The 25,027-nt window shown below is 42.4% G+C and overlaps 1 protein-coding gene across 3 annotated transcripts in view; it reads right to left on the reverse strand.

Annotated features, from left to right (window-relative positions):
• The window catches only part of LOC103676488 (calmodulin-1-like), a 49,064-nt gene that overhangs the window by 23,626 nt on the left and 411 nt on the right, over positions 1-25,027 (reverse strand). For 2 of the 3 annotated variants that reach the window (XM_040637384.1, XM_040637383.1), the window contains exons 1-2: positions 13,817-14,278; positions 12,970-13,150 (exon numbers count right to left, since the gene is read on the reverse strand). Coding sequence is in view for 1 of the 3 variants with exons in the window: in XM_040637385.1 (XP_040493319.1) it covers positions 12,970-13,150; positions 16,312-16,544 (414 nt within the window). In the remaining 2 variants the exon portion in view is untranslated. Of the gene's footprint in view, positions 1-12,969; positions 13,151-13,816; positions 14,279-16,311; positions 16,545-25,027 lie in introns of those variants that run through there. The other variant, XM_040637385.1, reaches the window with a different exon arrangement.

Consider the following 25,027-nt stretch of genomic DNA (forward strand, 5'->3'; position numbering starts at 1 on the left):
GAGGCTCTCACGACCCTACATACTGATCCTTGGCAGCCCTTGTCACAGTTGCAATTTTATGCTTATTTGTGGAATCGCACCATTAACTTCTGCCATCCCCTGCTAGAATAAAGGTCCCATTTGCTTGCAGGGACCATGTTCAACTCTGCTTACAGTGCATTTCCCATAGTGAGTGGTCAATAATTACTCATTGAATTGATGGTGGTTGCTGTGTATTAAATTAAAAAGCAGATTACAAAACAATATGGTGTGTAACTTCATTTACATAAGCGTCGATGAGTGTGTATAGACATCCACAGACAAAAGGCTATACTCCAAAATGTTGACCAGTGATGAGACTGCGAGTATACTGAATTCTCTGCAGTCTTCTTCTTTATCATATTCTCTATGAGAAACATAGATTACTTACGTAATTTACAATTCCATGTGTTTTTAAGTTTTAGAGAGAATGCTTCACAGAGTAATGACTGATACTCGGGTATGTGTTAGAGGTTCCACGGATCCAGTATCACCTCAAACAGGATAAAAACTAACGAGCAACCAACTTGGTATGTGCAAAATCAGTGTAGATGAGGCAGATCAAAATACACAACATGAAGAAAATACCAGGGGCCCAATAAATGCTTGGTAAAAGTATAAAATGGGGGGGGGGGAGAACGAGGCAGGAGTAAAGGCCACAGGTTCTAGAACCAGACCTCCCACATCTGAATTCCAAGTCCCCCACCATCTTCAGATGTCCGGTAAGCCACCTAACATCTCCACACTCCGTCCCCTCTGTGTAAACAGAAATGATGATCACAGTCTCTCTTTCATAGGGTTCTTCTGAGAATTCTATATGTTGATATTTCCAAAGTTCCTAGAAGGGTGCCTGACCCACTGGAGGTATCACTACAGAAATATTTGTTCAAGAAAACAGAGAGCAGTGACCGTAAGCAATGCTGGCTAGAGATACTCAGTGCAATGGAAAGATGTTACGTACGTTCTAAATTATGGGGTTTTCTTTTTATAAAACAGCAATAAAATAAGCATGATTTCAAAAAGAGATTACCTTCTGTCCTGAAATCCCATAAATGCCAATCAACTCTTCGATTCCATCTAGGACAAGTATACATGGCTTTAAACTGATGGAAGCAATGAAGACTTCCACAAGAAGTGAAAAGACCAAGACATTTGAGTCTTCGTTAAGAATATCAGTTTCAAGCTGAGTACCTGGAGCATAGGAATTTGCTCAAATTAGGCGAAAATGTTTCCATCACTGCTAGAATATGTTAATGGGATGGGGAGGCGGAAGGGGTTGGGAACAATGAGTGCTATTCACAGCTGTACAGCTGACACATATAGGTATATGTGTGATTAGCAGCCTAAAAATATTCAACCCAAAAGGGATAATGGTATTTACCACCAGATGTCTCCTATACATTTTCAGGATTTTATATAAAAAAATATTTTGTATGATCCAAAGCATTACTCTCGTTCTCCAAAATGCAAAAATAGATCATGTTACGAAGAGTTGGATGGGGAGAAAGAGAAGCCAGACTACATGGTCTGCGAAGTTTCTACAGCTCTGTAATGTCAGGGGGCTCTTTAGGGGCCACAGCCACCACCCTGGGGGGTCCAGCAATGCACGCATGCGTCATCTTCCCCCAGTGCCTAGGCTCTTCGCTCCTTGCCCACATTAAACCTGACGTAACCAATCCTAAATTACTCTACCCACAATGGCGGACCCCAGACTTTGGATTCTGGAAATTATCAGGGAGAATTAGGTACTGAACCAGCAAAGGGTATAGGATGTAATAGAGGACCAACTTTTAGGCTCTGATTAAGTGACATAGTAGTAGCAACCCAAAATTGTAATCAGCTACCTAATATTCTTTTTTTTTTTTTTAAGATTCATTTATTTTAGAGAAAGAGAGAGAGAGAATGTATGTGCGGGGGATGGGGGGAGCGGAGCAGAGGGAGAGAGAGAATCTTGAGCAGGTTCTGTGCCCAGCACGGAGCCCGACACAGGGCTCGAGCTCATGATCCTGAGATCACAACCTGAGCCGAAACCACTCAACCAACTGAGCCACCCAGGCACTGCCCCTCAACTACCTAAAATTCTAAGGGCATTTTACTACATACAACTTTGATCTTGCTTTTATTTTTCAAAGGCAACATTTCCCATAGAAATTTAGGCATATTAGAATCTAGAAAATCAAGTTATGCAAAGAAGCTTTAATAGATTTAGTCTCTCAGATGCATTAAGATTCTGTTAGAAGCATTCAGAGTAATTATGTTTAACAACTACTTCCTGGCTGCCTGTTACGTGCAAGGTGCTGTGCTAGCCGCCCAGAGGAAATAAAATGATCTAGAATATAAAGTCAAGGAGTTAAGGGAAGTGAAAATGGGTTCTGTACACAAATAATCACCTTTGAAGGCAGAATATGAGTCTGAAGGTTACTGGAGTTTGATGCAGAACCGTCACAATAAGGAAAAGCTTCGCGCAGAAGACATTTGAGATGAGCCTTGGAGAATGCACAAGCAGAGATGAGGGCAAGGGTAGAGCAAGCAAGACAAGGCATAGGTGAAGGTCTGGAGGTGGGAAAGTACATGAACACTCAAAAAACAGGAAGCTGATGAGAGCAGTGGAACTCAACAGGGGAGGCCCGGGGATTCTAGACATCCTACAACACAGGACAGTCACGCACAAGGAAGGTGTGTCCTGGGGTCTACCTGACTTTCAAATGTCCTGTCAGTCACAGAACACTTACTTACACTTTACTCATTACCTTACTAATTACCTCACCTAGAAACCAACTCCATTTTCCTAGGAACGTAAAGTAATTTGCAGAGATTTAAAACACATAGAATTTTCGAGGAATACAACTACCATATAAAGCAATGGAAGATTATATATTGCTTCATCTGAAATGATACCACGATTTGTTCACCACTTCAGAAAATCACAACCCTCACGGGAATATTGCTCACGATGCTTGAACCTTGACTATAACACACCTGTGCCCGTCTGCACTGACAGCTATCGCTTCCATGGTCATTCTCCATAGAGAGGCACACACCTGCCTACTCCACTGTGGCCTCCGTTGGAATCATGTCTGAGCGTTTACATATTGAAAAACATGTTATTTTATAATAAATTACTTTATCTTTCTCTTTTACATAGTAGTAGAGGGTAGTGGGGGTCTTCTTACTATTGAGGTAGAGATTACATATACTATTACATTAATTCCAGGCATACAACATGATTCGATATTTGTATACACTACAAAATGATCACCACCATAAGTCTAGTTACCATCCAGCACCACACGGGTACAAAAACATTTCTTTCAGGGCTCCTGGCTGGCTCAGTTGTAGAGTATGTGACTCTTAATTTCAGGGTTGTGAGTTCAAATCCCATGTTGGGCATGGAGCCTACTTAAAATTTTTTTAAAAAAGAATTTTAAAAAATTTTTTCTTGTGATAAGAACTTTCAAGATGTACTCTTACCCGCTTTCAAATACATAATACGGTATTATTAACTATAGTCACCATGCTATACATAACATCCCCAGGACTTATTTATTTTACAACTGGACATATTGATTTTTAAAGATATCTTTATATTAGCAAATGACCATAAAATAAATGACTTGAAGGTTATATATGAATGTGAGACATAAAGGAGGAGAAGGAATCAAAAAAGATAGGGGCACCTCTCTGGCTCAGTCAGCGGAGTGTGCAACTCTTGGTCTCAGGGTCGTGAGTTCAAGTCCCACATTGGGTGTAGAGATTATTTAGAAAAAATAAAATTCAAAAAAAGATGGTTTGTGCTTGTGTCACACAATAAAATATTTTTCAAGAATGGAAAGAGAACAGTTAATCTTGGTGCTTCATCCTTTTAGGTTTTTGGGTGTTTTTGGTTTTTTTTTCCAAATCTTTAAAGTATGGGCAATATCGAGACTTTGAGCCTTAAGTAACCAAAGTTTAGAGCAGGAGGGATTCTGGAAAACATGTAGTCTAGTCCAAACCCTCATTTTGTAGGTGAGGAAACAGGCCTAGGAAGGTGAAGAAACTTGAACACAGATCAGTGGGAGCTTTAAAAACACCGATTTTGCTAATAGCTTTCCTGCAAACAACACGTCATCATTTAAAGATTACTGCTTTTGAGTTTCCAAGCTGTGTAGGTCACCGCGGGTGCGTACGATTCATCAGCAGTCATATGCGGAAGGCATGTGCTGCTCTCCTCCTGCATGAAGCTGACACAGAGGCTAAGTGACAAAACGGTGGTGAATGAACCTCAGAAAATACACACAGGCTGACAATCATAAAGCATAGTATTACTCAGAATAGTCAGCAAAAAAATAATTCCAGGCAAAAAAAAAAAAAAAAAAAAACCCTCAAGGAAGATACTTCTAAATACACAAAGGAAAGCACTGGTTCAGTGTTTTTAAAATCCCATTTGGGGTGATTTGAATTATTTTTCCTCAAAATAATATTGAAGATAGTCAGAATTACCAGGAGTGGAAAACGATCCTAAACATGTCTCTTTATTCTGTTAGAGCCGAACTGTCTCTACTCAATGACAGTGGCCTATTGCCTAATTTAAATGGTAACATCTCAAGTGTTCAAAGGCCTGGTCAGAATAGGTAAATTTATGGGGAGAGAAAAAAAAGTCAATGGATACAATTTCAAAATACTTTGTAACAAAGTGACTTAGTGATTGACTGATTTTTTTCAGTTTTGGGCAGTGTTATCTCTTGCCATTCAATAAGGATTTATTGAGAACCTTCTATATCAGTCAGGCTCTGGGTCAAGCACTGAATGTGACAATGTCTAATAACACAGACATTGCTCAAAGACATATGTTATTTTTGATGTTGTTTATATGCATGAGTATAATGTGTTTATTATTTTTAAGCTAAGCTTTTTCTCTTGTTTGGAAAAAGAAACTTTTCTGTGCCGTAGACATGGCTCCCTGCACTCCCAGGACTATAAAGGGGTACAGTAACACATATAATGACAGGACCATGTATAAGTCCTGGGAGACCAGGACAAGCAGCTTACTAGTCTTTGCAGGGAGACACCAACATAAACTAGAATACAATGGGACTAGGGCTATCCTTGCCAATTGGTCAAAGTTGGAGGTGAGGGAGAGAGTTACCCATCAGGCTCTCTGATTGAGAGGGTGCTCTTTATTATTTTTTTTAAAGATTTTATTTTTAAGTAATCCCTGCACCCAGCATGGGGCTTGAACCCATGACCCTGAGATCAAGAATCACATGTTCCACTGGCTGAGCCAGCCAGGCCCCCCAAGAGCATGTTCTTTAGAATAGGGCTTAAGGGATGAGAAGGATTTCAACTGACCTGAGAAAAGGGAGGGGCCTTCCAGTAGAAGCAAACAGAAGCAGACAGACAAGGAGGGACAGAAGTGACTGGCTGCCCCAGGGAGACCAAACCCATGGTGCAAAGGGTCAGAGACACTGGTGAAGTCAGCCCGGCCTAGGGCACAAGGCTTGGCAAGCCCTGCCAGCAAGTCCTGTTAGCATCTCTGCCCACTCCACATCACTGATTTGAGTGCAGACTCTCCTGGGAACTGATGCTAGGAGAGGACCCCGATGGAAATCATTCAAAAGAGCAGAATGTCCCTCTGTTGGTTCAAGGAGGCAAGACAGGACAGTAATGAGGACGAGGGGCCTGGAGCTTGGCAGGGACCTGAGTCTGAACCCCTGCTCTGCCCACACGTAGCTGTGTGAGCCAGCCATTCTGAGCCCGCCTCTTTATCTGGGGCGAGAATGCTGGATGCCGCCAGCATTAAACAAGATGCTGATAAAGCCCTTAGCACAGAGCGCGACACTCAGAAAGCCAGTTCAGTAAATGGAACTCACTGTTCTTCAAGCTGCCACGGGCTATGGGGGTAACAGGGTGAGGAAACATGTAAATAAGAAAGTCAGTGGCTTTCCCCTGACCTTCTGTGAAGCGTGCCACAGAAAGAACATCAGCGGCCTGCAAGGCAGGAGAGGGGCGTGGGAGTGGGGAGAGCGGACTCCAGGCAGTTCTCTCTGCAAGATCCCTCTATCCAGGCAGGCAGCGGTGAGGGCAGAGGAGCAGAAATGTGAGCTTTGCAGGGGGCGTTCTGGTGTCCCTTCTAGAGAGGATGCCACAGGAGCTGGAGCTGAGGCGGCCACCGGGACCCGCTCTGCAAAAGGAGCCGCAATGTGCTCCAAGCACTTGACCTCACGGCCGGCTGTGTTCACAGCGGCAGCTCCTCCCCTTCTGCCCACATCCCCCTCACCCAGGCGAAACCCAGCTTCCTGGCTCGGGCGGCCAAGCTGAGAGCCGGCTTCCCCTCAGCCTCGACCTCTCCCGCATTGCGGCCTCCTCCCTGAGTCTAGCTAACGAATAGAACTGTTTCCCTGAGCAGTCCCCCGCTCTCTGCCTCCTTCTGCAGCTCAGTGAGGAATAATAATAATGACTGCAACAACAATCACAGGAACAGCAACAGTGCCAGGGACTCTTCTAAGTTCTTTACCTGCAGTATCTCTTACTCCTCACACAGCTTTGTGTACATACCATTAGTCCCACCCCCATTTTACAGATGAGAAATTGGGGCCCACATTGCTTAGGCAAACTGCCCAAGAGCACACAGCTAGTAAGTAGCAGAGCCAGGCTGGGAGACGCAGGTGGGCCAAGTGCAGAACCACAGCCCCTCCCATGGGCCTCGTGCTTTTAATGAAGTGGGGGGTGTTCTTTCAGGGACACAAGGTGTCGCCTGAGTGTCTGCGATTCATAGGCTGTTCCTGAATTGATTCTACTTTGTCAACCTGTTTGTTTTGAAGACAGCAGCTGTTTTTATCAGGAGCTTTCAGTATCTAAAAACACACTCATTAAAATCACAATTCACTTTGGGAATAAAATCGTAATTGGGCAGGTTCGGTTGAGCTCACCTCCTCAGCCTGGCCGGACTGAACTCCCTTGGGGCTGTGGCTGAGTAGGATCAGTGGTTGTCATCTAGAACCAGTCACACCTGCTGCTACTGATTTTGATTTTACCCACTTTACACACCCTGAGAAATGCAACCACAGAGAACGCATGCCCACGTGTTCGCCCTATTTACTCACAGACACTCGCATGTGTGAGCATACACGCACACACATGCACGCGCGTGCACACACACATACAGGAGCTCAAATATCTGCCCCATCATATAGAGATAATACACGTTCATCAAAACTGATTCTAAGCCCCACATACCCACTCAATACCCAAACGCACGCTTGGGTACAAGCCTCATGTGAGAAGGATGAGTTCCCAAAAGCAGGCAGAGCCGGACACAAATACAAATACAAATGCAAGTGCGCAGCAGACACCCAATAATAATAATAGCTGATACTTATCAGTGCTTACTCTATGCCAAGCACTGGACTAAGCGTCTTTATTTTTTATTCTTTACCTTGATCTTCTCAACTACCTAAAAGACATTTCTTTTATTATCCACATTTTACAAACGGGAACACAGAGCCACAGAGAGTTAAAGTAACTCACCGAAGCTCACACGGCTAATAAGTAGAAGTCGGGCTCCCCAACTGCTCCTAGAACACAGGTAGATCCCACATAATTGTTCTCATTCCCTGCAGACACCTTGCATCTTAACTATCTCTCATCCAAAGCAGAACTCTTTTGATTCCCCTCAAAACCTGCTGTCCCCACCCCACTGGTAATGTCCCGTCTCAGTACACAGCCCCACCATCTGTCTAGCTTCCCAAAGCTGTCCTCTACTCCTCCTGTCCTTCAAGCCCCACATTCAATTCCTCAGCAGATGCTCAGTCCAGCGAAAGCCCTCCACCTCCTCAGCTACTGCTGTCCCCAAGCCCCCGTCATCGCGTGCTTGGACCACTGCAGTAGTCTCTAACAAGCCTCCATACTTGCTCCCTACATCCATTTTCCATACATCAGACTGCCTTTCATCTTTTCAAAATATCAATCAAATCTCATCACCCCCCCACCCCAGTTAAGATCCTCCACTGGCCTCCCACTGGACTCAACAGAATCTGAACCTAACATTCCGTGCAACAAAGCCCAGACCCTAAGTGGCCTGGCCTTCACCTCCTGCCCCATCCGGTAGGGCTCCCCGTGCCAGCCACATGGGCCTGCTTTCCCTTTCTAACTCACCTTTGTTTCTGGCTTAGGACCTGTATTACCTTAACTGTTCTCTCCACCTGGAACATTCTAATCTCCACACGGCTAGCTCCTCCTTGTCTGTGAGATCTCCACAGAGTATAGCAGAGATATACTTTTGTCCTGCAAAAGTCCATGCTCCCCCTTCTGGGGTGGGGTTAGCTTTCTGTCCCCACTTGACTCCTAGTGTGGCCATGTGGGCCCACAATGGCCAAGTTCTTGCCAAAAGAGTGGCAGTGGAAGCGATCTGAATCATTGCCAGGCCAAGGCATTGAAGGAACAGGTGTGTGTCTTTCCCCTCTTTTTCCCCCTCCTCTAGCCAGAGGCAGAGGACCCTAAGACCCTAGGGGATGACAAAGCCTCAAGATGGAAAAGGCCTATGTCCCCCAATCACCACATGGAGGAAAGCCACTTGTTACCTAACTAGGAACCCCTTACTGGATTTTTCCGTGAGTGAGAAATAGACTTCATTCAAGAAGCCACTGAAACAGGACTTAGTTGTCACCACAGCTAGAGTTATTCTAATACAGAGACACAGCCCCGGGCCACTCCACCCAACTAGCACCCTGTCACCTTATCACATCACTCTGCATGGCGTTTATCACTATTTGTTTCTTGTTTGTTTGTTACCTGCCTTTCTCAACTAGAACATCATATCTGTGGGAGCCCTGACCTTATTTGCCTGAGGTGGACATCCCCAGAACCCAGGGAAGTGCCTGGCACAGAATAAGCAACCAATAAATACTCCGTAATGAGGGACTGAATGAGCGCGTGAGTATGTGCTCAAGAAATAGCTACGGAATCCAACAGGAGGAGCAAGAGTTGCGAGGCACAGCCTGCCCTGGAGGCCTTGCGCTTGCTTCCCTGGACTGGAATGCTCTCTGCTTGGCTCCCTCCTCCAGGTATGTATTCAAACATCCCTTTCTCAGCGAGGCTTCCCCAGACCACACTTTTCAAATCCTAACAGTTCTGACAACACCGCACACTGCCTCCCTTCTTACTCTGTTTTATTTTTCTTCATAGAATCTACAATCCAATGTTCTATATTATGCTTTTAGTTGGTGAACTCTGTCTCCCTCGTCCTAATAACATAAAAACACCACGAGGGTAAGGACTTTTGTTCATTTTGGTCACTCTTGCCTCCCCACTATTTAGTCCCCTGGCACATAAAGGTACTCAAGTAATGTTTGGTAAAAGAAGGAAGTAAGAAAAGAAAGAAGGAAATTGAGTTCTATGAGGGGAAGAGGTGGGTGGATTATGTAAAGGAGACAATGCAGGGTTTACATTGAAACAAGATGAAAACAGCTATAGCAACAGCAGATAGAATATCTAATCTCTAATAAAATTTGCCAAAGTTAAAGGCTTGATTCCAGTACCATAGTTTTTGTACTGTAATTCTGTGATGAAGTAATGTATCACGGACATGATGTCACTGCTTTCACAAGTGCTGCCCACAAAATGAGGAATCATCAACATGCTGGGATGTTTCTTTTTGAAATAATTCACCCAGCTGGCGATCAGAGTAGACTTCCCACAACCACGTTCTCCAGACAAGAGCAAAATAGACTTGTAAACTGGAAGAGGATTTATTCTGAAAAAATAAAGGGGTAAAATGTAGTCAAGAATACTTACAAAGGAAGGGTAGGAGGGAGGGAAGGAGGAGGGAGAAAATTTTTTCTTGCAATCTCTCTCTAAGAGATATGAAATGCTAGTCTCAACTTTGGCCTCAGTTGGCTCCAAGAAAGTTATTTGCCCTCTGGACTTTAGCTGTCCTATGTAAAATTAGAACAGTAGAGAGATGGTAACCTTGGAAGGCCCTTCCAGCTACACAGATCCTAGGGTTGTCCAATATTAACCTGGGGTTCATCAAGGGGTCGGCCTGCCCAAAGGCCCAGGGAGGAAGACTCTACCACTCCAGTCTATGGCCCTTGTATCTGTCCTGCTGATCCCTTCCTGATGTCACAGCCACCATTGCCAGACTGGTCCTCCATATAACATTGTATCAGGAAAAAATAAAAAATAGAAGTGCTCATATGCCAGGGATTCCCATGAATCCTGATTACCATGACACTGGAAATTGCCACGATTGTTAGTAACTCACCAAGACGCAGCCTGGTCCTCTACCGGGTGTTTTAGCTCCTAGTTCTGCAGAAACGTGATTTCTCTGAACTGGCGTGAGCACAGCTGTTTAACTTTTGTAGTGAAGAACTTCCAGATATGCAGAGGATTCCCTGGTCCGCTGGTATCACTACATACAGACTCTAACCCCGTTCCTTACACACTTGTGATTTAATAAATCTGTGCCTCGTGACTTTTTATGGATGGAAGTTCTATGGAGGCAGTTACCAGCCTCACCTTACTCGTTACTAGCTTGTGACTGGCACAGTAACTGATCATAAATTGTTGCATGAGTGAATCAAATCAAATAAATAAGCCTGACATTTGGGTTCGGCAAAGCCAGAGGATCAGTCTGAAGATCCATTAAAATAGGAACCCTGAAGCAGGTTAGAGTTATTAAGCAGAAATTACTCCATAAGAAATCTACCTCCATTATTATGAATTAGGAGTGTGTTACTGCTTTCATTACTTCGCCATCAAATTTGAATGACAGAATCTGATTTTGTGTCCTACCTCCACCTTTGCCCTCTTTAGTCTCTCCTCAGCCAAGCAGCCAGAGTGAGCTTGTCAAAATCAGTGACATATGTCACTGCTCTGTGGTAAAAGTAGTAAAAAGCTCAATTCCTTACGTGTGAGACCAGACAAGACTTACACCCTCCCCCCATCCATTACATGCCCGTCCTCATTCCCTACCGCTCTCCCTACAGCCCTGACTTCCTTCCAGCTTCCTGGCCTCCCTGCCATTCCTCCAGCCTCAGGACCTCTGCACTTGCTGTTCCCTCTGTCTGGAATGCTTGTCCAATCCATATTTGCACAGCTTGCTCCCTCACCTGCTTCCAGTAGTTAGCCAAATGCCACCCTCTACTAGATAGCCTATTCCCTTTCAAGGTTTTATATTTTGCTCCATAGCACTAATGGCGTCAAACCTATTACATGGTTTCCGTATTTGCCTTGTTTGTTGCCTAGCTCCATAACGTAAGCTCTGTGGAGGTAGGGGGTTTTGTCTCTTTGTTCACTGCTATATCCCCTGAGTCTAGAACACTCCCTGGTACTTAGCAGGTAAAACCGACAAAGGAAAAATACAAATGTAATACGTCTACATAATTAGGCTAGGGTCTGAATGATTTCTTCTTAAGAACAAACAGAAAATGAAAACACTGCAAAGCAATCTGTGGCTATTGTTCTAGATGGTCAGTTGTTAAGACAATGCTTTGAAACGTCAAAAGAATACCCCTTTCTGTTACCTGTACATGTGATTCAGGAAATTACAATACAAAGCATTGTTTTCAAATGGCAAAGTCCTGTTTCCACATACCTAATTTCAAAGGATTTGTTTCATTATTGTATTTAATTGGGCGCAGTTGGACTCGTTTCGTTGCAATAAAAATCATCAAAGGTCTCATCTACTCTGAAATAGTCAAAATTATAACCTACATGAGATATAATTCACATACTGAAAACTCACCATTTTACAGTGAACAACTCGGTGGTTTTCACTGTATTCACACGGTTGTACAACTATCACCACTAATTCCAAACCATTTTCAGCACCCCCTAAAGAACCTCCAGACCCACTAGGAGTCATTTCCTGTTTCTCCTCTTCTCTCATACCCACGCAGCCACTAACCTACTTTCTATCTCAATGGATTTGCCTATTCAAACCTAAGATTTTTTTAACACATGACCTATATATTTAAACCCCTGTTAAGTTTTAAAAGTCTTGCCTGAGCTCCATGTTGTATTAACCAAATAACTTGTCTTCCTCTTGGCACGAGTTCCCGGAACCACAAAAATGTTGGTAGCTCTACCCCTCAGTGGGCTAAAATGGCGGGTGCAGAGACTGGGGCAAAGGTGATGGAGATGTGGAGGTGGAGGGGCTGAACCATCCCCGCCGCTATGGTGGGTTTCTTTCAAAATACAAAACTCACAGAATAAAGGTGATCTGTGGTAAGAGGAGGAGGATGAGGGCGGAAGAAAGAAAACTATCTCAAGAATCTCCCTATTTCTACAGATGAGACAGAGAGGGACACTGTAGACAACCCCAGTCCTACTTCCCACCCCAGCCTCTTCCTGCCTGGAGATGGTGAACAGAGTATGCCACCAGCCCGGGTGGGGAGAGATAGAGGGAGAGATAGAGGTTTTAATGTGGAGGACACTGGATAAAACAATGAGGGAGTGCACACGTTGGGTAAGATAACTCAGTTCCAGACACAAACACAAATAATAATGTGGCCCAGAGTAGGCATTCAGTAAGTGTTAGCTGAATATCTTAATGTAATTAATAATGAGCTGATGATGTATGTGGAAGCACTTTGTAAAACCTACAACACTGTACAGATGCATTATTCATATTTCCTGATCTAATTTCTTCCCCTTAAAGTCACTCCATCATTGTCAGGAATTACTTAGACCAACTTAGATCGGGGTGGGGGAAGGTAAGCTCTGCCCTCCTCCTTGAGGAGACCAGAAGAAAGGAAGTGAAATAGCCAGGAAAACTTTGCAAATGCAGAGAGATATCTGATAAGGAAATTCTAAGCCAAGGGTAACTTTTCAGGGGCCTCTCTTGCAGGAAAGGATGGGCATAGAAAAGGGGAGGTGGGGGAAGACAGCTGAAATTTGAGGGATCACATTCACTCAAGACAGGCTGTTTTGCTCAAGTCTAATGAAAAGCCTGGCGATTTCTTGACATCTTACCTGAGAAGAGAGTCTAAACTGGAGCCTGCTGCAGCACCGTTAAAATCAAATCCCGCATCCTTTAAGGCAAATCTCTCCAAGATTTCGAAGGTTCTGTTTGATTCCTTAGAAATAACGAACACTTGCTTGCACTTCTCAGTAAACTCTTCATGATAGAAACGTTCAAAGTTGTGCTTATAGTCTTTAGAGACAAAAAGATAAGTTTTAGTACCTTAGATACCTTAGGTATCTCCCCTTCTGTATCCATATCACCTTCTTTCTATGTTGGTACCATATTTCACAGCCCAGGATGTGGTCTAATGAAAGCAAATAGGCAAGGAACTTAATCTTCCTAAAGCTATTTGTATATGAAATCCTACTTGGGAGCCCAACTTATTTCTTGACCTCAAAATAACAAGGGTAAAAAAAAAAAATCAAAAACTGGATTTGCTACATACATGCCCTCATCTTTTTAGATTGTTATCTAAGTATGACGTTACCTAATTCAATCTTGTGGCAAATGTATATATGTCTATCCATGGCAGGGGCTGGGAGAACGGTGTATTTTTGGACAAGATGCCCTAATACAGTGACGACCACTGGGCAACCCCCTTAAACTCTCTGGTAAAATAAGGGGCAGGGCCAGACACTTGGATCTCTGAGAGATTCCTTCTAGTTTCAATTTACTGTAATTCTAAACTCATAGTTTAATTAAAGTCAGGGTGCTCTGGACTGCCAAAATGCCCTTCTGTCTCTGGAGACACTTATATCCCCCCAAGGTTTTGTTTTTGCTTTTAATGGAGGGAGGCTGTGATGCCAGAAAATGAACACCAGGTAGGCTAACCTGGTAGGTTCCCAAGATACTCACCTTGTACCTCCACAGTTAACTGGGTTGCCCTCTGGTTCCGGTGAGAGCCAAACAGACAGGGAGGACCTACGGTCTGGCCAAAGTCAGCTTCAAATTTCAAGATCTTAGACAGAACTGGGAATGATCCCACAGTCTAATGGGTCTCTTGAGGTAAACCTGAACCTCACCCACTAATCTCGAGTATCTTCAAGGACCGCAGAAGTGTCTCTAAGAGTTAAGAGTATGAACCAATAGCTCTACATTGCCTTACAATAACCACCAGCTTCCCAACTGGCCTTTTGTTACCTGCCCCCTACCCCCATCAGATTTTGGGTGATTAAAGGGTATCAAAGATACAAAAGAAAAATAATACAGCACTTCTTTCTAAAGCCTTTTTTTAAAAATAATTCATCCATACTGTAACTTCTAATTCACACATTTAGTCCACATACTATACATTCAAAACTAAAGTCTAAAGCAAGATAATTTTTCAATAATAACTAAAATCAAAGGTTAAGGAGACTACGATGGAGAAATAGCCTGTGTGTAACCCAAATACACAGACAGACTCAATTCTTGAGCACATTAGGAAATATTAATCTATATATGCAGTTCAGATTGAGATTAGTCAAAGAATATCACTATTAACCATATTTCAAGCTTTAGCCAAATGCATATATTCTTCCAGGACTCATTTATTGTTAGTCGTTCTCATCAGCTATTTACTCTGTGCCCAGTATGCATCAGGCACTGTTTTTAGGTATTTTACACACAATATTACTCTCAAGGTGGTTAATAGTAATTCATTATGTAGAAGAAGAAACCAAGGTGTACTAATATTGTCATTTGCTCAAGGTCACACACAACTAGGAACTGAGAAATTTGAGATCGTGTGTGTCCTTAGACATTCTAAAACTCCAAGCTTGTAGTAAATATTCAGGATATTTTTTGACACTCAACATCCATTCACTATAGTTTCCGTAACAGCCCCAGGTTATCATCCGGGACCCCTCCCTGTTCCAACTCTCAATTCATGTTATTCCAGTGGGTCTGACTTCACCTCCAGCCCCAGAGGAGGCATATGACCCAGGATTAGCCCCTCAGAGCATCATATTCTCTTGGCACCAGCGATTAAGTCGGATACAAGCATATGGTCCCAGTCAGGCTAATCGGAGACAGAAAGACTCAATGCTACGTGGACTTTGAGCCACTTCTGCTGGACTTGAACGTGGAGCTACTCCAGCCATCTTCCTTCCATGATGGAGGAGCCAAGGAATTGAGGCAATATCAGGACAGCAGAGCCGTGCTGAGAAACAGCAAGAAACCAGGGCAGGTAACATCGTTTGAGCCACTGGTTGAAGCCTGAGCTGAACCAGACCTAATCCTAGGCTTTAAAGTTACATAAGCTAACAAATTCCCTTTTTGTTAAAGCCAATTTGAGTCACCTGCAACCCAAAGAGTTATGATTGACACAATATTCTTTTCTAGGACTCCAAAATGATTTGGCTTGTAGGCAGAGTTGATCAGCACCGGTGAGATTTCACCACCCGCCTCCCTCCCCACCAACACTGCATTCGAATGAGTTGAGGTGAGTCAGCTCTGTCCCATTCAGTTCACCACAGATCCACCTGCTTCGTATCAGAAGGACTATTGCCTTCCTGGCCCCTGAAAGCATTGGGGAACGCACCACCTGCCGTCACTTTGCAATTTCACATTAATTGGGCCCTTACAATAGTAATTCATAACCTTTTTTGGGTCATCGAAACTTCTGAGGATCTGATCAAAGACACAGGCCATCTTTCTACCCCCCCAACACATGTATGCATGTAAACATACTATTTTTCATATTTTATATCACTTTAGGGGCATCAAGGACCCCTCCCAAATCTGTCTAGGTGAAAAATCTCTGCCAGACTCTAATATTGCTCTGTCTTTTCTTTCTGTGTGTCCTCAAGACACTACTTTCAAAAATAAATGTAATCACTTCATTTAGAGGCAGAATGGCAAGCTGTACTTCTCGGACCGTAACGTGTATGCAACTCACATGGTCATCTTATTAAAATGTAAACTCTTATTCAGTAGACCTGGACTGCTTTCCTAATAAGCTCCTAGGTGATGCCAAGGTTGCCGGTCCACAGATTACTGAGTAGTAAGGATGAATGATGTTTAGCCGTATCCCCGACCTCCAACCACTAAGGTGCCAGGAGCATTCCCCCCCAACTCTGACACCAAAATGACTTCAGACGAGGCCAAATGTCCCTTGGGGGGACTGCCAGATATTTTAGGTCTTCTCCAAGCTCCTGGACTTCCTAAATAATCTTCCATGACCCTTTATTTGCTCTTATTTCCAGTTTAAAAAATCTTCAAATGGAGAAATGCATGTTACAGATATATGGTCACAATTTTAAATGCTTAGGGAACATTTGCAATTTTCAAAAGGCCTCTTACAAGGAAGACATGCAAAACATATTAACTTTATGTTAAAAATAGACTTAGCTATCTCCATAGTTACTCACCCATATTTTCTATCATTAAAGTGGCTGGGTAAAGTTGTTCTATCACAATTGACCAGTCCTTGAAAACCAGCTCACCCAACTCAGGGAGATCTTTATAAAATCGGACAGGGAGTCCTTTGCTAATAATCTTGGCCTTAAGCTTTCCGATCCTTAATTTTTCTTCGTCATTCAGAGAGCCTGAAGACAGCCTCTCCTTTTCTTCACCTAAAGTCTTCAGCAGCGTGGTTCCGGTCCTAAAGTAAAAATACTGAAATTGAGACTCATTCAGAAATGCTGCTTGGATGATCTCAAACTCCGTCAAACTGTAGTTGGGATTCTCCAGGACCCAAGGATAACCATTTTTTGCAGCAACATAGAGATTCTGCTCTACTGTGGATAAACTTGACAAGTCAGTTGCTTTGGAGAATACTAAAGGCACGTGGTCAGGGAGAAAGTCCCCGTATGTCTGACCCAGCATGCAGATGAAAAAGGGAAAGCAGCTGTTCACGTAGTCGAGACAGAGCTTCAGATACTGGGAGTGGAGACAAGAATGCTGTCTAAACAGGTTGGAGGATAAGGGCGGCGGGTCCATCAACGCTGACCACCTCAGGTCTACAGCTTTGAAATATGTGCCCCGGGAACTGCAGAGTTCATTAAGCTGAGGAAAGATGTAGTTTGCCAAAAAGTCTCTCTCTTCTTGAAAATCATTCAGAGTTGAGCAGATGTAAGGCTGAATGGGTTTCTGGAACTTTAAAACAAACTGGGCATACCTGTCTACATTTGCCTTCTGGCTTATTTCACTTTGCTCAGGGGATGACATCGTGCTTAAAATATAACCATTTTCATTCTGGCATAGCTGCCGACCTCCACTGCATCTAAGACTTCCTCCTAATGATGTTAGCTACAAACACTTCGAAAACATTCCCCAAAATGGTTTCTTTCTTATTGACATGTGAAGGTGAGAGGTGCCAACCAACGGACAGATCAGAGTTGAAAATCTAGTTTAAGACTGAAAAACAAAAAAAAAATTCATTTTAGGATTAAAGGAAGTTCACATTTCCCCTCTTCTCCCCCAAAGCTTTTGCTGAACAGCTGAGAACCACGAGGTGAGCAAGCACTAGACACAAGGCTCTCCCCTTTTCCCAGCCCACCGTTCCACCTTCCCAGTATTCCTTCCACCCACTGCTACTTCTGCCCCCTATAAATTTGGAAATCATGCAAGGGGACTTCCTGAGAGTGTGAAAAGGAAGACAAACCCAGAGAAGGATCCTCATGTATCTAGAAGCAGAATTAGCCAAGACCCATGACCAAGACCAGAAGCAAGAATGAATAGGTATGAAGTTGAGGTCAGGATAATAAGAAGATATCAAAGTGTCACAAGGTCCAAGACCAGTAATGCACCTGGCATCTGAGAGACACAAGGAAGTTGGGATCTAAGACCTTCAAAGAATTCTGTGATTTTTTTTTTTTTTTTTTTATCTTAAGTTGAGCAGACTCATACAAATTCCATCCACCTACATGAGCCGGGAATTCAATTCCACTGAGCTAATGATGAAACACACACCCTCCAATGCTGATGTAGATATGCTTGCACCTTGCTCAGAAGCAAAAAAAATTAAATGAAAATGACCCCTTTTATGAGCTTTTTCTTAATGCAACTCATTTCCTTACCAAGCATTGCTTTTTTGGTTACATTTTTTGCCTCCACCTAAGGAGAAACATCATGTTACCGTGTATAGGGCAATTTTTCATCACAAATACCTGACAAGTATAATGCAGTACCTTTTTAAAAAGTGTTAACCCTTTGACTTTTAAGTGTCACAATAGTTTAATAATAGATCATATTGCCACCCTACTTTACAGACAAAGAAACAAAAGTTCAAACAGGATAAGCTACATGTCCAAAATCACTTGGCTCGTGAGTGGAGAGCCAGGATCTAAACACAGGTTAGCCTGACTCCATTATAGTGTCTCTACATTATAGAGATAATGAAATTCCTTAAATCAATGGGTGGAAATACCAATCTAATAAATGATATTGTAATAAACAGGTGGTAATTTGAAAAAAAATTAGTTTAATCTGTGCTCACACACTACTGCACCGAAAAAAAAAATCTAAAAAAAAAAAAAAATGACAGAATAGGTATCATGGATGTTTTATTAACAGAATTCTCTCCCGCCATGTAGGAGGCTAGAATTGGATTATCAGCCCTTGCAAATATCTATCTTCTCCTAGTCCCATGCAATCAGAGGTCATTTCTATTTTGGTCTCTACCATGTCCTCAACACTTAGTATAATGACTGGCTAAGAGTGGGTGATAAGTAAATATTTGTTGAATGAAAAAATTTAATGTAATTTTTAAATGAAAAGAAAATATAATTAAATATTTATCAAACCTGGAGAGGACTTCCAAAACTTATAAGCTGTAGAAGAAATCACAAAACATGGACAGATATGGTTACATTTTGAAAAAACTTAAAAGGCAACCAATGAACTGTAAAAACTACTTGCCACAAATAAATCTATCTTTATTCTAAAAAAATACTGGCATCCTAGTAGACATATAAGCAAAAGATACAAACAGATAAAAAGAAAAACAATACAAGAATACATAAAAAATCTCATGCAACCTTTCTAGAATTCAAAAAAAAAATTTTAAAGCAATGGTAGAGATTTTTAACACCTGTTTGTAGCCATGATAGAGTAATAGGGACTAGATTTATCTATCCTCTTCAGAAAATTAGAAAACTGGACAAAATATATTAAATAGCTTTTTTCAGATTTAGACATCAGACAGGATGGGAGTGTGAATCCTGAGAGAGAAGTGAGCTAGAGAAGTTTATCAGAAAAAGAAGACTTCAGAACAAAGAGTACTACTAGGAATAAAGAGTGACATTACATAATGATAAAGCAGTCAGTCCACCAAGAAGCAGAGCAATCCTCAGAGTGTATGCACCTAACAACAAGAGCTCCAAAATAAACAAAGCAAAAACTGGCAGAAATGAAAGGAGAAACAGACAAACCCTTAATATAGAGATTTCAGCATTCCCGTTCATATATTATGTATTTTTTTTAAAGATTTTATTTATTTATTTATTTGACAGAGAGACAGCCAGCGAGAGAGGGAACACAAGCAGGGGGAGTGGGAGAGGAAGAAGCAGGCTCATAGCGGAGGAGCCTGATGTGGGGCTCGATCCCATAACACCGGGATCACGCCCTGAGCCGAAGGCAGACGCTTAACCGCTGTGCCACCCAGGCGCCCCATATATTATGTATTTTGTGCTACAACTGCAGAGTTGAGCAGTTGAGGCTATGAGCAGGCTTTGACTACAAAGCCTGAAATATTTTCTATCTGGCCCTTTAAATGATGTTCACTGACCACCATTCTGGGCCATAAAGGCTCCCTGTTCCTCGGCCCCTCCCTCCCCCGCTCATGCTCCTGCACGCTCTCTCTCAAATAAATAAAAATCTTTTTTTAAAAAGCCTTTTAAAAAGATAAAATAAAATAAAAAATAATAATCTCCACACCTTGCTCTACAACTGCTAATAATGAGCGTTCCCAGGTTTTGCAGAAATACGAGATTGAGGCAGGGGAGGGGAGAGCAGAAGGAACCTAAATGGAAGGAGTTCTTTTTGAGTGGATGGAAAATATAGAAAAGGCATGACTTTAAATTTTTAAAACAATTTAAGACAAAAAAAATTTTAACTAGAAACTTCATTATTACCATAAGTGCAAAACCCTTATCATATGCCACAAATAGATAGTAGCCATAAAAATAAATGCACTAAAAAGCAAACCGTGTGAAAAAATTCTAGATACACTTCTTTTACTGAATAGATTAACATGTACTTATAAGAGAGACATGTAAGACAAACTTGTACCAAACTAACTTTCTCTTGGCCTAATCAAAAAGACTGAAGCAGAATTGAAAAGTCCAACATCTGCGCCAGGGAATCAAAGTTATTTAATATCTGCCCCTGGCCCATCTGATAGCAGTAAGGGGCATCAGAGTGAGTATACTCCCGGAGGTTGAACACGGGTGTTGGAGTCATATAACTCTGACACTAGTTCCTGCACCTGTACATCTGGAAATGACAACCACACCCATGTGACAGGATTAAATGAGACTTTGCATAATAAGCACCTAATTGTGCTAAAACTTTGTTTTAACACTGCTAAAATGGACTTCTCATAAAGAAATATCCTTCCCAACAGATTTCTTAAGCAAATTATTGCTGCTTAATGTATTTATGACCTACAAGGTCCACATTAAGCCCTCAATGTTTGCTATTCCTATTGTTGTAAACGTTAGTATTACCTTTACCGCAAATGTTCGCCTTCGTATTTTGTGATAAAGCAGCCTCAACAGCATTACTCCATGTATCACTGTACTTTGTAACTAAAAGTTATGAGAATATCTATTAACTAGTCAAAAATTCCTCTGAACTTTTAAAGAAATTTCTCTCAATATTTTAAGGCTTAGAAATTTCTATATTCAAATGCCATACCCCCTGCTCCCCACCCACAATGACCGCAGGTTCTAACTTTGGTAATTTTACCCTTGACAGCCCCAGATTCTTTTAAGTTTCTTAAAATGTCAATGGTGGGACTGCAAATTGGTACAACTATTTTTTAATTGACCTATTTTTCTAAGGCAGACTCTGGGGAGATATTTGTTTTTAATTAATAGAAAATAAAATAGAAACTATAAGACTACAGATGAATTTAATTTAAAACAGGTTTAAGAGCACCTGGGTGGCTCAGTCAGTTATGTGTCCAACTATGATCTTGGCTCAGGTCTTATTCTCACCATCATGAGTCCAAGCCCTGTACTGGGCTCCACGTTGGGTGGAGAGCCTACTTAAAAAGGGCAGCNGGGGGGGGGGTGTCCTGGGTGGCTCAGTCAGTTAAGCAACTGCCTTTAGCTCAGGTCATGATCCCAGGGTCCTGGGATGGAGCCCCGCTTAGGGCTCCCTGCTCAGTGGAGAGCCTGCATGTCCCTCTCCCTCCGCTGCTCCCCCTGCTTGTGCACTCTCACATGCTCTCTCGCTCTGTCAAATAAATAAAATCTTTAAAAAAAAAAAAAAAAAGGTTTAAACTTTCTAATTGCATAAGAAAGTTACAGCACCCAGAGATTTTATTAGCAAATTCAGGTAAACATTTTATAAATCCAAAGTCAATTCTCAAGCAAGATAATTTAGTGTGAGTTGGGACAGGGTATAGGGAAAAGATCACAAATATTCCAAAATCACAGCTAAAACTAGTCAAAAATGAGATATAATGTAAACTACCATTACATTAAATATTTAGAAACACATTCATTGTTCTATAGCCAAAATAATACAAGTTCTACAGTTGGAAACATTAAACATTACATAACGAAAAACCACTCAAAAGTTAACATAAGAAAATAATTATGGCTGTTTAATGTCTTAGCTAAAATCTTTTTTTTTTTTTTTTTCCCGAAACCTTCAAATAGGACAAAGGAGTTCGGTGCCGGCTGTGCGGAGACACATCCCCTGGTACAATCTACTATGCCGGACAACGTGAGGCAGACAACCTTTCCGCCAGAACAGCTAGAGAAGCTAGGTAAGATACTTGAGAGCTTGTTTAAAGGCATCAGGATTTGAGGAGACAAGATTCCAGAAAGAAAGGAAGCTTTGAGAAGTGAGCCCTACATTCTCTGTTGCTTTTCCCTTCAAAGTACTTGCTGATTCTTATGCCACACAGAGCCTATATTCTTGGAAGAAAGCGCAATACTGATAAGCGGCCGCCTCATTGTACCAGCGCTAGAAAGACAAAAATTGGATTCCAGGGCTCAGCAGGCAGGAGGCTTGGTAAACACCCTAGGCTTTCTGTTGTATTTTCTGGATGCCCAATCTGCAAAGGTTTCCTGCATCCCTCGTGTGTCCTCACAGGTGCTCTCATTTTCTTCTAAGCTGGATTTTTTTTTTTTTTTTTTTTTTTAAGTAAGCTCCATGCCCAGTGTGGAGCTCAATGTGAGGCTTAAACTCATAACCCTGAGATCAAGACCTGAGCTGAAATCAAGATGTCGGCCACTTAACCAACTGAGCCACCTAGATGAAGTCTTTTAAACTTCCACTTCTGTGTGCTTTTGGCAAGTTTAGAGCAAGTCTGTTGGTGTTTATATATTTATCTTATAGTCAATAATTTACCAGATTTTCATACTCATTATAATGTTTTCTCCCTAACTAGAGTCTTTCGGGTTTCCAGGATACACAGTTATTTCACCAATAAGGAGGAATTCCAAAATAAAATTAATGTCAATTACTTCCTATTCTTATCTTAGACCCTCCAAAACAGTGTGGGACCATACTGACAAAAACAGGCATGTCTGTCTGGTTCCTGATTCCTACTGAAACAGGTTTTAGTGTTTTGCTGTTCAAAATGATAGTTGCTTTCAGTTTTTTTTTTTATCAAGGTATAATTTACATATAACAAAATCTACTCTTCTTTAAGTGTAGAGTTTTACCGCCATGTGATTTAACCACCACCAAAATCAAAATCAAAAGCACTTCCATCACTCCAAAAAGTCCCTTCCGCAGTCTTCTGCACTCATTCTCTTACATCTTTGCTTCACTTCAGATAAGATATAGCACTTATGCAACTCCGCCATTAATATCTGCTCAAGCTCCGCAGAGACCATATCTATAATCCTCACCCCTGTGCAGCCAGCACCTTGCATAACACCTGGCACATACCAAATCAACACTTGCTGGATAAATAAATGAATGAATGAATAAACCAATCAACCAACCAACAAACCCACCTTGGTGCTCACCCCCATTCCTGAAGCTCCCTAATTCCAACTGCTTTCCTGCCTTACTCTCCCTGGTCTGCACTCCCCCTGCCTCCTCACTGCTGGACTACGCCTGTCCACCAGGTGAGCTATCTATTGCCCATAATGCCACCCCTTCGCCGGTATGGTTTTCTCTTCCAAGAAGAGACTTACCAACAACAACAAAGGTAGTTGTTTCCAGTAGTGTCCATAGACATACAGTGTCAAAGGGAAAAACTAGAATTAGGAAGCAAGGGAATCAGATCCAAAGGTAGGGAGTTTAGTAACAGCCTGGAGTGTTAAGTTCCAGAGGAACTAGACCAAGATGGGAAGTGAGAATAAATAATGGGTAAAAGGTCAGAAGAGGTGGGCACCCCAGGTGAGAAAAAGCAAGGCTGGGGTCTAATAAGCTGCCCTTTCCCTGCACAGGGCGCAAAGACAGGGATCCTGTCTTAAAGGGGCAGAGCCAAGCCTTCATAAATTCCCACCACCATCTGATGAAACGTCTACTCACAAGCAATGTATCTATTTTGGAGGACATGTCTCATTCTCAGTTCCCTCCAGGTGCAACACGAACTAGCCACCGCTGACTCCTTAAGATGGAATTTGCAATTTCAGAACTGGTTGCTTACTTGTTCAGAGCTAGAGAAAGAGGTGAAGGAGTTGTGAAACGCAGAAAAGTGAAAGAACTCATCTTTTCTAAAAGCAAAAAATAAATAGAAGTTAAAATATACAAAAATGCAATTATTTGAGATTTCTGAATGTAATTCTCACCCTAGCACACTTAAAAAAAAAAAAAGGTACAAGCACAAAAGCATTAAAAAAAAAAAAAAAGCTTTGTAAGGTATCCTTTGCTTACTAGTAACAAATGTTGGTAATTTGAGCAGATGTAAATAAGTCACCACCACAATGTGTAAACACCAACCACAGAATTAAGATTGGCAAACCTAAATAGGGGAAGTTGCGAAAAGATTATGATAGCCTGTCACTGAAAAGCTTGTTTTCAGGAATTCGAATGAACATCTGAAAACAAATTAAAAGTTCCATTTTCCTGGAGGAAGCAACAAGGTAGGGAGTGTTGTTGGACACAAAGTCGGAGTTGGGGTGGGGAGAGAAGTATGTAAAGACTAGGTTAAATAGACACAGAAAATATTTCCAGAGGCGCAAGCTTAGGGTGAGGGACTTCCCTCGCCGGAAAGACACCTGGTCCTTTGTGTCTCTAAATGCTGAGTAGGTATTTCTATGAAGTTACAAAGCCGCGCACCCTCCCGTTCGCAGCCCCAAAGGTTTTGCTTTCAAATATCTGCAGGTGTCTCCTCTTGCACCGGGTAAACGAGGTTTTGGGGGTTTTTTTTCGTTTTCTGTGCTAGAGCGAACTTTACCAACACGTTCTCCACCTAACAATAGGGATTCTAAGGCAGCCGGCGGGTCACCGCCTCTGAACTTGAAGAGTTGAGGGCATCAAAGTTGCTCTCAATTTCCCTCACGGGAAAAAAAAGAAAGAAGCCCCACTATCCTCTCCTGCAAACCAGACCAGGGAGGCCGCAGGTTCCGGCCACTGAACACTGAGAGGCAGCGGGGGCTGCGGCAGCCCCCCAAACGACGCACGAGAAGCCAGATTCCTGTTTACCAGCCGGAGGCGGAGCCCAGACTCATAGAGGCCGACCCCCCGAACACAAGGCGGCCGCGGCCAAGGTGTCGGAGCTTTCCAGGCCTGTTTCTACAGGCTGTGTACCCTGGAGAATCCTGGAATAAATAAAGACCTTTACTACAATCAGAAGAAGACGTAAATTCTAAAACACGCAGCGCGTAATTCACGCAAAGACACTTTGGGAAATGCGGCAGGGCTAAACTACGCAGCTGGTTCACAAGCCAAAGACTACGATTCCCAGCATTCAATACAGTGTACCCCCTGTTACGTTGCATGCCGGGAACT

Source organism: Ursus maritimus, unplaced genomic scaffold, assembly GCF_017311325.1.
Source record: "Ursus maritimus isolate PB19 unplaced genomic scaffold, ASM1731132v1 scaffold_21, whole genome shotgun sequence".
Taxonomy (NCBI): domain Eukaryota; kingdom Metazoa; phylum Chordata; class Mammalia; order Carnivora; family Ursidae; genus Ursus; species Ursus maritimus.